Source organism: Rutilus rutilus (assembly GCF_951802725.1).
Source record: "Rutilus rutilus genome assembly, chromosome: 2".
Classification (NCBI taxonomy): domain Eukaryota; kingdom Metazoa; phylum Chordata; class Actinopteri; order Cypriniformes; family Leuciscidae; genus Rutilus; species Rutilus rutilus.
In genome coordinates, this window is record NC_140210.1 from 61047337 (window position 1) to 61062193 (window position 14857).

Consider the following 14857-nt stretch of genomic DNA (forward strand, 5'->3'; position numbering starts at 1 on the left):
ACATACTCATGAGATGCGAGCACACACACAAACTCTCCACGCACATACTCATGAGACGCGAGCACACACACACAAACTCTCCACGCACATACTCATGAGACGCCAGCACACACACAAACTCTCCACGCACATACTCATGGGACGCAAGCACACACACACAAACTCTCCACGCACATACTCATGAGACGCCAGCACACACACAAACTCTCCACGCACATACTCATGAGACGCGAGCACACACACACAAACTCTCCACGCACAGAATCATGAGACGCGAGCACACACACACAAACTCCCCACGCACATACTCATGAGACGCGAGCACACACACACAAACTCTCCACGCACATACTCATGAGACGTGAGCACACACACACAAACTCTCCACGCACATACTCATAAGACGAGCACACACACACAAACTCTCCACGCACATACTCATGAGACGCGAGCACACACACACAAACTCTCCACGCACATACTCATGAGACGCACGCACACACACACAAACTCTCCACGCACATACTCATGAAACGCGAGCACACACACACAAACTCTCCACGCACATACTCATGAGACGCGAGCACACACACACAAACTCTCCACGTACATACTCATGAGACGCGAGCACACACACACAAACTCTCCACGCACATTCTCATGAGACGCGAGCACACACACACAAACTCTCCACGCACATTCTCATGAGACGCGAGCACACACACAAACTCTCCACGCACATACTCATGAGAAGCAAGCACACACACAAACTCTCCACGCACATACTCATGAGACGCGAACACACACACACAAACTCTTCACGCACATTCTCATGAGACGCGAGCACACACACACAAACTCTTCACGCACATACTCATGAGACGCGAGCACACACACACAAACTCTCCACGCACATACTCATGAGACGCGCACACACACAAACTCTCCACGGACATACTCATGAGATGCGAGCACACACACACAAACTCTCCACGCACATACTCATGAGACGCGCACACACACAAACTCTCCACGGACATACTCATGAGATGCGAGCACACACACACAAACTCTCCACGCACATTCTCATGAGACGCGAGCACACACACACAAACTCTCCACGCACATTCTCATGAGACGCGAGCACACACACACAAACTCTCCATGCACATACTCATGAGACACGAGCACACACACACAAACTCTCCACGCACATACTCATGAGATGCGAGCACACACACACAAACTCTCCACGCACATTCTCATGAGACGCGAGCACACACACACAAACTCTCCACGCACATTCTCATGAGACGCGAGCACACACACACAAACTCTCCATGCACATACTCATGAGACACGAGCACACACACACAAACTCTCCACGCACATACTCATGAGACGCGAGTGTAACAGGTACAGAAAGTGTACTGTTAAATGTATGTATAGTTTATTAGAATTCTCACAAAATTGTTCGTTTACATGTAGCTGATATGACTGCCTAAGTGAAATGAGTACCTTTCCCTTTAATTGATGTGATGTCATGAGTCAATACAATTTCCTGTTCTGTCCCCTCCTCTTCCTCTTTGCATTGGTGACGCACTGAAGAGGTGAGGTTATTTTGGGCTCCTGTTAATCTAAATTAATCTTTATTTTAATCATTGCTTTTATGTCTATATTTTCACTCTAATTTATGTATATAATATTATTTTACCTATCTGTGTGGTTATTTTTGTCATTTCACCCCGATTGAGATATATTTTTGCATCTGAGCCTAAATGTGAAACGAGAGCACATGTGACAACTGTACATCACATTTGTTTTAGAGTTAAAGAGGGCGAATCTCACTAAGAGGCTGATTACATTTGTTTGTACATCAGGAATAAAAGATCGGTGAAACTGCGAATGCTGTCTTGTTCTCATATCAACCAAAACACAACGCAGACAACAGACCAGTTACACGAGCACACACACACAAACTCTCCACGCACATACTCATGAGACGAGCACACACACAAACTCTCCACGCACATACTTATGAGACGCGAGCACACACACACAAACTCTCCACGCACATACTCATGAGACACGAGCACACACACACAAACTCTCCACACACATACTCATGAGACGCGAGCGCACACACACACAAACTCTCCACGCACATACTCATGAGATGCGAGCACACACACACAAAAACTAAAAAGTATCGAACTCGGTGCCCAGCCCTACACACTGTGTGGAGTGCATTTAACCATTTTTATTATCTGAAATACACTTAGTTTTATTTGGCATGGATTACCAAAACTTCCCCAGAAAAAGTTTTAATATTTTTGTTTCATGTTGTAGAACTAGTTTTAAAGAAGTCACTCAATTTAAATGAACAATTGTAGGATTACTAACTTCTAAATTTGCGTTCAAAGGGAGGATGATGCACACACACACACACACACACACACATACACACACACACACACACACTCTTGCGTTCAAAGGGAGGATGATGCGCACACACACACTCTTGCGTTCAAAGGGAGGATGATGCGCACACACACACTTGCGTTCAAAGGGAGGATGATGCACACACACACACACTCACATACACGCACACACACTCTTTCTTGTGTTTCCTTCACAAATGAATATGAATCATGTGTGTGTTTTATAGTGTGGATCATTGTGGAGAGTTCAGAGTGACAGCAGGATTACACAAATGTAGGTCTACACACACAATCATTTAGTGATTTATTGTTGATTTGTGTCATTTAGTGAAATGTTTCTCTTCGTGTGTTCAGATGCCTGTGATCTCACACTGGATCCAAACACAGCACACACTCGACTCATTCTGTCTGATGAGAACAGGACAGTGACGAGTGTGTCTGAGGATCAGCCGTATCCTGATCATCCAGAGAGATTTGAAGATGATCTTCAGGTTCTGTGTGGAGAGAGTCTGACTGGACGCTGTTACTGGGAGGCTGAATGGAGCGGAGATGATGCTGATATATCAGTGTCATATAAAGGAATCAGCAGGAAAGGAGGGAGTGACTGTGAGTTTGGATATAATGAGAGTGACGACTGTATGTTTGGATTCAATGACAAATCCTGGAGTCTGATCTGCTCTGATAACAGATTCTCTGTCTGGCACAATAATAAAGGCACTGATATTCCTGACATCTCTTCATCCTGTAAGAGAGCAGGAGTGTATGTGGACGTGTCGGCCGGCACTCTGTCCTTCTACAGTGTCTCTGACACACACACACTCACACACTTACACACACTCAACACCACATTCACTGAACCCCTCTGTGCTGGATTTAGGGTTTATGATAACTCCTCAGTGTCTCTGTGTGACATTAAACAGCGTCCTGAGAGAAACAACAGTGATACACACACAACCGGGTGAGTGAAATATACTGTGTCTTAGTGAAGGATTTCTCCAGACTGAATAATAGTTCAATCCTCTGTTCTTCATACATCACTAAACACTAGAGATGCACCATATTGGGTTTGTGCTGATACTCCATATGCTGATATTTCACAACATGTTTTGGCCAGTACCAATAAATACATATTTTCCTTTGTTTTGAAGCAACACAGAGTCTCTCCTGTGCAGAGACTATAAACACATTATTCTTCATTTTAGTTAGTTTAGAGCTAAATCTATTTCTCCTTCAGTTTCAGAGTTGTGAGGTCTCTGTGAATAGGGCTTAAGACTGATTTACTGGTATTTCTCTAAAGCTCCTGATCACACACGATCTCTAAACTGTAATTTGCTATTAATTGTCTGTAATTTTCTAGCTGTAGTGTGATCTTCTTTTCTATTAATATTCCTGCAGACGAGGAATAAGACAGAAATAGTCAAATTCACTCAGTATTACTTGATCTATTCCAGCACTCCCTCAATTACAATCAAGCACAATTAACTGTAGACAGTTGTGTTGTGCGCAGTAAAACAGTCCAGTTCTTTATAGTCAAACTCATTTATTATGTTTGATAATGAACATTTCTGTCCACCCCAGACTGCTGATGGTCTTTATCTGTCCACCTCTGTGAAAATATCCACAGTTAAAAACACTGATTTATAGAAGACTGGACACATTATTCAGCTTGAGCTTATTGATGGAGAATATAGAGTTCATGTTGGCTAGTTAAACATAAACATAACTGGACAATTATGTGTGAATTAAACTCTCATTATAGTATATATGTGTTTGTTATATTAGATTGTGTGTTATTAGTGAGTGACATCACAGGTGTCAGTCGCAGCATTATATACTAGCTTTATATTTTCTCTCTGTCAAACTGCCTGTCAAATAGTTTTTATAGTAAACTGTTTGTATGTTGTTGGTTTTGAATTGTTGGTAATACTTTACAATAAGGTCCCATTAGTTAACATTCGTTAATGCATTAACTGTATTTGTTAACGTTAGTTAGTCAACTGTTCATTGTTAGTTCATGTTAGTTCAGGTCCATTAAATAATATTGACAGATACAACTTTTGATCTTAATAATGTATTAATAAACATTGAAAATAGCATTAACTGAGATGAATAAAAGCAGCTGACTCTTTGCTTCTGCCTTCTTCTGGTTCTTCACAGGTTCTCTCAGCCCAAACCTTCTGGGCTGGATATTCACCCGCTGCTGAACTGTCAGTCTTGTGTCCATATAGCTGATTCTGATCAGTGGCTTCAGATTGAGCCGTCGGCCTGTACAGATGAAGGAGGGTCAAAGTTCAGGGTCAGCACTGACCCAGGCCGTTACGAGTGTGTCAGGACCAGAATGCGATGGGTCTGTGACTGTGTCGTCACCCTTCAGTACCGTACCGTAGACGGACTCTTCCTCAACGCAGAGCTGGAGAGGCTGCAGTGCAACCGGATCGGTCCAGTGATTGACGTGACGGTGATCTCAGGGAAACTGGAGGAAGTTCATCTGCCCCATTACGCCTGTTTAGGAGAGTCTGACCCCTCTCTCAAAGATGCTGTGAAAGTCCTCACCGTAAAAGACGAGGGAATAACCACAGAACCTGTGCAGTTGACCCGATTCCATGCTAAGATTGTCCAACCATCCTTCTCTATTACAACTTTAATAAGTCAGTTAATTGGATGGGGAAATCTTCACGAACACTGTGATCTTCTTCTCTACATGTGTTCTAAAGATCCTCTCATTCTACATCTCTACTTTTTTCCATTTGATCACTGGGGAAAAAGAAAAATTGAGGAAATTGAAAAATCCTTTTCATCACGCATCATCAGGCGTCCCGGACCTGGCAGGCCACTTCGCATGAACACACCACACATTCTTGATGTTCCTGCCGTTCCTGCCGTTCCTGGTGTCTCTATCGATCCCAAAGAAGGGATCACATTCACAAGACAAACTCCCCCAAACTACTTCAGGGTCAAGACTCGTCTAGAGAATGATCTTCAAATTACTCTTATCAGAGAAGAGGATAAGGAGGAGGTCTGGACTACAACAATTGAGAAAGATGATCTTGATCTGATTCATCCTAAGAGAGACGAGCCGCGTCTGAATAGTGATCAGATTCGTCCTAAGAGAGACGAGCCTCATCTGAATAGTGAGGCAGATAAAGCAAGATATTTTGATGACCATTGGCCAGATCTCATTCAGAGGGTTACAAATGTCCAGATCATTGCAGATAAACTGTGTCAGCAGAAATTAATTCATGAGGAACAATATTTAGAAATCACACAGAGTTTAACCAGTCAGGAGCGCATGAGACAGATCTGTGCCATTATACGCAAACACAGAGATCCTGTGAAAGCTGAATTCATCTCAGTTCTTCAGGAAGAGAAGCTTTACCCCTTTTGAACATTGGTCTGATTCTTGATCTGATATGGGTTTATCTGAACTTATCAAAATTTACTCCTTTCATCAAATATTCATTCATAGTAACATTACAAATAAATTAAAGTTTTTGCTTTGCTCTTTTAGTATGAAGGACTAAAAATGACAGAATGAAAAATAAATAAATAAATAAAAGTAGAAATAAATAAATAAGTGCAGAAATAATAGTGAAAATAAATACATTTTGGTAATATAAATGGCTATTTCTGTATTTTTACATGTATTTATTTATATATTTATGCATTTCTATATGTATTTATTTATGTATTTATACATTTATTTCTATATTTATGTAATTCTATATTTATTTATTTATATATTTATATATGTATTTATTTCTACATTTATTTATTCCTACATTTATTTATTTATGTATTTCCACATTTCTACATTTATTTATTTCTGTATTTCCACATTTCTACATTTATTTTTCCCTGCGCATATATGCTAATTGACCTATGGCTAAGCCACGCCCCCTGGACAAACAGTCAACATTGTGGCAGCTGTCACAGTAGGAGACATTTCACAGGAGGCAACTGATGTTTTTTGGAGACAGAAAGATTATATATCATCTCGATGTCACCAAAAGGGCCTTAAATATGCATTATATTAATAATTTTATTGTTGAGAAGGTCGATAAGCTTCAGCTCCAGTCCAGACAAAGATTTACAGTTCACAGAGTAAACGTTATAGTTTGGTGCTATTTCGCTTCAAACGCTCACTTTATACACGCGTCCTATTCGCTTTGGATTCAAAATGTTCAAGTGTCGAACTAGACGCGATACGCGCGAATTTGACGCTCTATTCGCGTTTGGTGTGAGTGCAGAAGAACAGGCTGCGATGTCAGATTGCAATGCTGGAATGTGTGTGTGTGTGTGTGTGTGTGTGTGTGTGTGTGTCAGAGAGCGGGCGCGATCGAACAGTGGAAACATAAAAACATACTCCATTTTGTTCATACAGGACATAATTAAAACTGCAAAGTGTTTAGCCTACTTATATTTGGTTAAAACACAACAATTTGTTTTTGTCAAACTGTAAACTCTTGTCAAACTGTAATCTACAACTGTCAAAATCACACACACTTACGCTGTTTAAAAGCCAAAATGACAAGAAAAACATAAAAACGAATAAAAACTGACTAACTGCAATGCATTGCAAAGGACATGGAAGCAGAGAATGTCTGAGTGTATTGGGTAAGCTATGCGTACTGTGATTGGCTCATCGCGTTTGGGGGCGTGGCTTAGCCATAGTCAATTAGCATATATGCGCAGGGAAAAATAAATGTAGAAATGTGTAAATACAGAAATAAATAAATGTAGAAATGTGGAAATACATAAATAAATAAATGTAGAATTAAATAAATGTAGAAATAAATACATATATAAATAAATAAATATAGAAATACATAAATATAGAAATAAATGTATAAATACATAAATAAATACATATAGAAATGCATAAATAAATAAATAAATACATGTAAAAATACAGAAATAGCCATTTATATTACCAAAATGTATTTATTTTCACTATTATTTCTGCATTTATTTATTTATTTCTACTTTTATTTATTTTTTTATTTTTCGTTCTGTCATTTTTAGTCCTTCATATTTTTGCTCTTTACATTATAAATGTTCTACAGGGAAATAAATGTATGTTTTTGCACATCTAAGTAAATGTTCTACAGGGAAGGTAAAACGAGTTCAATGTTAAAGTAAATGTATGATCAGCATTTATATTTATGTTTGTCTAACTGTATTTCATACTTATTGGTGAATTGCTGATTTTACATTTTTATTGATTAGCCATAAACTATTAAAAGGTTGTAGTTTATTAAAAAGGATAGAGTCCATCTCTTTTTTTCATATGATTATATTCTTCTGCAAACACACAAAGTTTGGTGAACTGCAATGAGGAACATTTAATATTCTCTTTATCTAATAAAAGGCTTTTGTGTAAACTTTATTTTGTTGTCTCAGAATTTAACATTTGGATATTTTGGATATTTCACTGCATGGAAATATTCTTAATGAATAGACATTCTGAATAATGTGCTGTAAAGTAAGACTGTCGTGGGATAATGCACAAAAACAAAATTTTCAGGTATTTATTTTAAACCCAAATTCCCCAGTGACATCATACTATACCCCTAATGGTGGGTAAGTTGAGCCACTTCTGTGTCACTAGCTCTATTTCTGTGTCCTTATGATCCTTTCCTTTATTTGTCCTGATAGAAGACAGCTGAAATATGATTTGTTGTATAATAATGCTGAAGCACAGATATTTGGCAGTGAAGAATATGTTCTCTGAGCTTCATGTCCTCTACAACAGTCTCAGCCTTCCTCCAACGTCAGGACACCTGAACGAAGCTCCACAAAATCTGTCCGATTAAACATTATTCAGCTGGAGTGTCTAAATCACTTCAACAAAGAGCAGAAAAGAAGTGTCCAGTGATGCTCTTCCCATGAAAGCAGCTGAGCGTTCTGATGCTGTAGAAGCAGAATGTGAGATTCGTCACGTAGAGCTGGAATATTTCTTCTCATGTTGCTCCATCAAGTCATGGTTTAGTCTGTAGTTGCAGCACAGTTTGTGTCTCCAGGAGCTTTTGTTCTGCTTTTGCACACGTTTCTCCTCCACCCCCTCCTCTTCCCCCTCCTCTTCCTTCTCCTCTTCCCCCTCCTCTTCCCCCTCCTCTTCCTTCTCCTCTTCCCCCTCCTCTTCCTTCTCCTCTTCCCCCTCCTCTTCCCCCTCCTCTTCCCCCTCCTCTTCCCCCTCCTCTTCCCCTCCTCTTCCCCTCCTCTTCCCCCTCCTCTTCCCCCTCCTCTTCCTTCTCCTCTTCCCCTCCTCTTCCCCCTCCTCTTCCCCCTCCTCTTCCTTCTCCTCCTCCCCCTCCTCTTCCCCCTCCTCTTCCCCCTCCTCTTCCTTGGAAAAGCATGTACTGTACTGTGTAGGATCACATTACAAAAATTTTTGCAAACTGCACGTCACAATAACCCAGTGTCGGTAATTTTTGAGAGCCCCCAAAATTTCACATATCAGGTTTTCAGGGGAGCCCATGTGATATTAAGGGGAGCCGAGCCCCCCCCGCAGTTCACACCCGATGACAACATGCCCCGCCTGAGCAACTGGGGTTTAAACCCGGCCAGTGTTTCTGCTGCTAGAACTGTCAAATAACAGATATAAGAATAAAAAAATTAATTAATATAAAATATATAATATTAAAATAATATCAGATTTGTCTTATTTCACATAAACACATACAAAAAAAAACAGATGTAAAATTAACTTCAGTAATAAATGTACTTTTGTTATGGTTTAATGTTCAGTGATTTCGTCCAAAAATTCCAGATTTTTGGCGCAGTTTTCTTCTCTATCTAGTGTTGATATGGCAACTAGTAAATACTCTTAGTTTCGTCTTGCTGGCATGTGTGGAAGTATTTAAACCAAGTGTGTGACAGCCCGCATTAGTGTGTATCCCTCTCACTCCTACTAAACACTCAGTCCAGTTATTACTTTAACAAACACTGTTTTAAAGTGTTTAATGTTGGTAGAGACACTTGCATTAAGGAAAATTGTAAAATGGTATTTTTCCCCCTCAGTTTTCTCCCAGGGATGACTAATAACAAAGTATTATGTTTGAATACTGTTTTAGCGCAACATTAATACATATGCAAACAGGTGTATATAGTTACTCAAAATAATCTGCATAGTTAAGGCGACAGAAAATGTTGAATGCGCATGTTTTCTGATCAGGCACTGAATAGAGTGACACATCAGAGGTCCTTCAGCGCATGGGCCGGGAGGTGTCTGGCTAGAGGAACCATAGATATCATATAAAGGCTAGATGTCTCGTCCGCGCTGCTGGCCAATGGAGGTCGACGTCCGCACACGGCGGCCATCTTACCACAGGGTGCTCGCTCACTCGTAACATGGTGCATGTACTTTTAAATAACCATAACTTGCTCAATTTTTACCGATTTTCAAACGGTTTGGTTTGTTATAAACGTCAGAGATGTAGCTATGAAACTGCATACATATGAATAATTATACAAATGGACTTCAATATGAAAGAATTATAGCCACGTTAATGACGTTTGTAAGAAACCAAACCGTTTGTAAATCCGTCAAGATTTCAGCGAGATAAGAGGATTTGTGTGCGTGCTGATTGATCACTCACCTTAATTCACAGAGCCCTGTGGTAAGATGGCCGCCGGTGATGCCGAAAGTGACTCCGCCTTAAGACATCTAGCCTTTATATGATATCTATGAGAGGAACTGGTTGGCTGTGGTTGGCAACAGCTAGACTGTGTATGGGCAGGAGATGGCAGAAGGAAGTGAGGAGACAGGAAGTGAGATGGGATTTGAAGAAGAAGGCGGGAGAGATAGGAGTGTTTGGAATGTAATGCGGTCAAGAAAACGGAAAAAAAGGAGAAAGTAATATCTAATATAGATGAAACAGATAGTGAACAAAGTACAACAATAGTAAGTAAACAACAGCAAGAAGAAGAATATAAAGTGATCATGAAACTATCTCAGGAGGGGTCGTCATTTGGTGAGTGGAATCCGATTCAACTAACAAAGTCCATAAACAAATTGCTAGGCGAGGTCAAAAATGCAAAAGTATTAAGTGGAGCGCTGCTGATTTTCTGTAGGAATAAAACGCAACAAGAGAAAGCCATAGAACTGAATAGAATAGATGGCAAGAGAATTAAGTGTGTCTTGACTGAAAGCAAGGCATTGGTTCGAGGAGTTATTACAGGAATACCAGTAAATGTTACTGAAGATCAAATCAGAGATAATATAACAGGGGCAAAAGTGTTAGAGGTAAAACGCCTTAAAACAACCAGAAATGGGGAGAAATGCGATAGCCTGTCTGTTATGATTAAAGTTGATGAAGCAAGACTTCCAAGTAAGATATACATAGGTAACATGAGCTACGAGATCAGGCCATACATCCCTCCCCCATTGAGGTGTTTTAAGTGCCAGAGATATGGCCATGTAGCAGCAGTGTGTAAGGGTAAACAAAGATGTGGTAGATGTTCAGGCGAGCATGAGTATGGGAAATGTGGAGAAGGAGTAAAGCTGAAATGCTGTGGAGGGGAGCACAGTGCAGCCTATCGTGGATGTGAAGTTAGCAAGAGAGCAATGGAGGTGCAGCGAGTGAGATCGATGCAAGCAATAACATATGCAGAAGCTGTAAAGAAAGTGTCAAAGGAAAAGGAAACCTATAAACCAGAAATCAAAGAAAATAAAAGTAGGTCTTGTGAGAAATGTGAAAAAATTGAGGCAAAAAAGGATCTGTTAGTTATGGGAAAAAATGAATGTGTGATGTTTATGGTTGAGGTGATAAATTGCTCGGCACAGACAGACAGAAAGATCAAAATAGTAGTTAAATCAGCGGAAAAGTATCTAGGAATAAAAGGGCTTAGCTGTGAGGTGGTGGGAGAAATGATAGTGGCAGGAAGCACAAGCTCGCAGACATGGGCTGGTGGCTCTTTATGATATTAGCTATATTGCAATGGAACTCCAGAAGCCTTATAGCAAATGGACAGGAATTCAAGAGTTTGGTCTCAGATTTAACAGATAGACCTCATGTAATATGTGTGCAAGAAACATGGTTAAACCCACAGTTGGACTTTGTATTGTATGGATATACTTCAATTAGGAGAGATAGAGAAGCAGGAAAAGGTGGAGGGGTAGCAACTTTTGTTAAAAGTGGGGAAAGATATAAACGTATTAGTAAAGGGAAAGAACATGAATCTGTTGTAACTGAAGTATGGTCAGGGGAAAATAGTATAAAAATAGATCATTTTTACAACCCTTGCAATAAATGAAGTACTGATATGTTGGAAGTAGTTTGCGGAGCAATACAAGGCAAAATAGTGGTATGTGGGGATTTTAATGCACACAGTACATTATGGAGAAGTAAAAACACAGATATAAATGGATTAGTAATAGAGAAATGTATAGATGATAAGGAGCTGGTGTGTATTAATGATGGAAAGGGCACACGGTATAGTAGTTCAAGTAATACAGAAAGTGCTATTGATCTAACACTAGTGTCAATGGGAATTGCAGGAGTTAGTGCAGATCGACAGTGGGTAGTGATCACTATCCGGTAATAACTAGGATTGGAATAGAGGTGCAACAGGATGAGGAAGTGGAAATACCTAGGTGGGAATTAGATAAAGCTGATTGGCAGTCATTTCAAGAAATTAATGAGACTAAGTGTGTAGAAATACTGAGTAGTTATATAACAGATGTGGAGGAGATGAATAGTTGCAGCCATTATACAAGCAGCAGAAGAAACAATTCCCTAAAAGTACAGGAAATAAACGGGGAAAAATGTGCCATGGTGGGATGAGAGCTGTAGAATAGCAGTTAAAAGAAGAAATAAAGCATTTAGACAGATTAAAGCTCATCACACACTAGAAACGTTAATTAGCTACAAAAGAGCACAAGCAGTAGTTAGGAAAACGATTAGATCAGCCAAACGCATGTATTGGAGACAGTATTGCAATAAAATTGGAAGTGAAACTGAGTTGTCAGATATATGGAGAACAATTAGAAGAATGAGTGGATTAGGTAGAAAGGTGGAAATGCCAGTGTTATGCAGCAGTGATAAGAATGCAGTTAGTAATGTAGAAAAAGCAGAGCTTTTGGTAGAAACTCCACAGTTCTGGAAATTTATCCACAATAGATCAACAGCATAGGAACCAGATACTGTTGGAAAACTCTGGAATAAAAGAAAGTAGGACTGCATCAGGAGGAGATATGGACCTGCCTTTCACTATGTTTGAATTAAAAAGGGCTATCTTAAATGCACGACAAACAACACCAGGGAAAGATGCTGTATGTTATAGCATGCTAGGGCATATGAAAGATGTGTCACTGGAGGCAGTATTAAGGCTGATCAATATGATATGGATTCCGCTTGAATGGAAACAGGCAGTGATAGTCCCAATACTCAAACCCGGTAAAAATGCAGTAGACCCGTCAAGTTATAGACCTATTGCGTTAACATCACAATTAGGGAAAAGTATGGAAAGGATGGTAACAGACAGGTTAAGTTATTATATGGAAAGTAAGGGTCTTTTTTCAGCGTATCAGTCTGGATTTCGTAAGGGTAGGGGGACAATGGACTCTATTTTGTGCTTAGAAGCAGAAGTTAGGAAAGCACAAACTAATAAGGAAAGTGTAATTGCCGTGTTCTTTGACGTCGAAAAAGCGTATGATATGCTGTGGAAGGATGGACTACTTATAAAACTTGACAGATTAGGAATAAAAGGTCAATTATTCGGGTGGGTATTAGACTTCCTAGACAGAAGAACAATAGAAGTTAAGGTTGGTACAGAGTATTCAAGTAGGCATGTTGTGGAAAATGGTACCCGGCAAGGTAGTGTTTGCAGCCATATACAGTTTAATATTATGATTGTAGAAAGGTTCAATATATATTTGCACGGAAGGAAGAAGACAGGGGTCGGCTTGACTGAAACACTCTATTTTATTACTCAAAATAAATAAACAAAACAAAAGGTGCGCACGTAGCGCGTTCACCGTGCTCGGCACAGCACTCAGTAAACATATAACAAACAGACAATCACTCTCTCAGGACAGCAGCAAACGTGTGAGTGTTCCAGTCCAACTCTCTCTCTCATCTCCTCCCGAATACTGGCTTATATCCAGTCTCTCCACGCCAATCACTGCAATCAGACACAGGTGTTCATCATTTTGCACTTGACCTACTTACTCACCGATCGGCCCCCTCCTTTCTCTCCTGCTACAGACTTCGCAAAACCACGCCCCCCTCGCCACATACCCCCACCGCCCGACTCAGGCCGGGGAGCCATCCGGCCTGCAGCCTCCCCCCCCCTCCTCCTGGAGAGGAAGTCAGCCACAACCATCTGTACACCCGGCCTGTGGATCACCTTGAACTTAAAAGGCTGTAAAGCGAGATACCAACGAGTGATCCGCGCGTTGGTATCCTTCATGCGGTGGAGCCACTGCAGGGGAGCGTGGTCCGAACAGAGGGTGAACTCCCGTCCCAAGAGGTAGTAGCGGAGGGTGAGAATGGCCCATCTGATGGCCAAACACTCCTTCTCTATGGTGCTGTACACCGTCTCCCTCTTAGAGAGCTTCCGACTGATGTACAGCACCGGCCGCTCCTCACCCTCCACCTCCTGGGACAGGACCGCGCCCATCCCCCTGTCCGACGCGTCGGTCTGTAGGATGAAAGGGAGAGAAAAGTCAGGGGCATGTAAGAGCGGTCCGCCACACAAAGCAGCCTTTATCTGGGTAAAAGCCCGCTGACACTGCTCCGTCCATTGGACCGTATCTGGTACCTCCTTTTTAGTTAGATCAGTCAGCGGGCTGGCGAGGTCCGAATAATTAGGCACAAACCTTCTGTAATAACCCGCCAGCCCCAGGAACTGTCTAACCTCCTTTTTGGTCTTGGGTCTCGGACAAGTCGCAACTGCTGCTGTCTTGTCAATTTGGGGACGCACTTGTCCATGACCCAAGTGGAAGCCCAGATATCTTACTTCCACCCGCCCAATTGCACACTTCTTCGGGTTGGCCGTGAGCCCAGCTCGTCTCAGCGTCTTCAGGACAGCCCGCACCTGCTGCATATGACGCTGCCAGTCACCACTATAGATGATGATATCATCCAAGTAGGCAGCGGCATATGCAGCGTGCGGTCGGAGAATCCTGTCCATCAGACGCTGAAACGTTGCCGGAGCCCCGAACAACCCGAAAGGAAGAGTGACAAATTGGTGTAACCCAAACGGCGTGGTGAAAGCTGTTTTTTCTTTGGATAATGGAGATAAGGGGATCTGCCAATATCCCTTGGTTAAGTCCAATGTCGAATAAAATCGAGCAGTACCCAGCCGATCAAGCAATTCGTCAACCCTTGGCATTGGATAAGCATCGAACTTCGACACAGCATTCACCCTCCTGTAATCTACACAGAACCGGATCGAGCCGTCCGTTTTAGGAA

General features: G+C 41.2%; 1 protein-coding gene across 2 annotated transcripts in view; it reads left to right on the top strand.

Moving 5' to 3' along the window:
- Nucleotides 1–5988, top strand: part of LOC311286231 (NACHT, LRR and PYD domains-containing protein 1 homolog) — a 233663-nt gene extending 227675 nt beyond the window's left edge. For both annotated transcript variants that reach the window (XM_084402345.1, XM_084402346.1), the window contains 3 exons: nucleotides 2669–2715; nucleotides 2796–3399; nucleotides 4599–5988. In XM_084402345.1, the coding sequence (XP_084258471.1) occupies nucleotides 2669–2715; nucleotides 2796–3399; nucleotides 4599–5826 (1879 nt within the window). In that variant the 3' untranslated portion in view covers nucleotides 5827–5988. The remainder of the gene's footprint in view (nucleotides 1–2668; nucleotides 2716–2795; nucleotides 3400–4598) is intronic.
- The last annotated feature ends 8869 nt before the right edge of the window (nucleotides 5989–14857 follow it).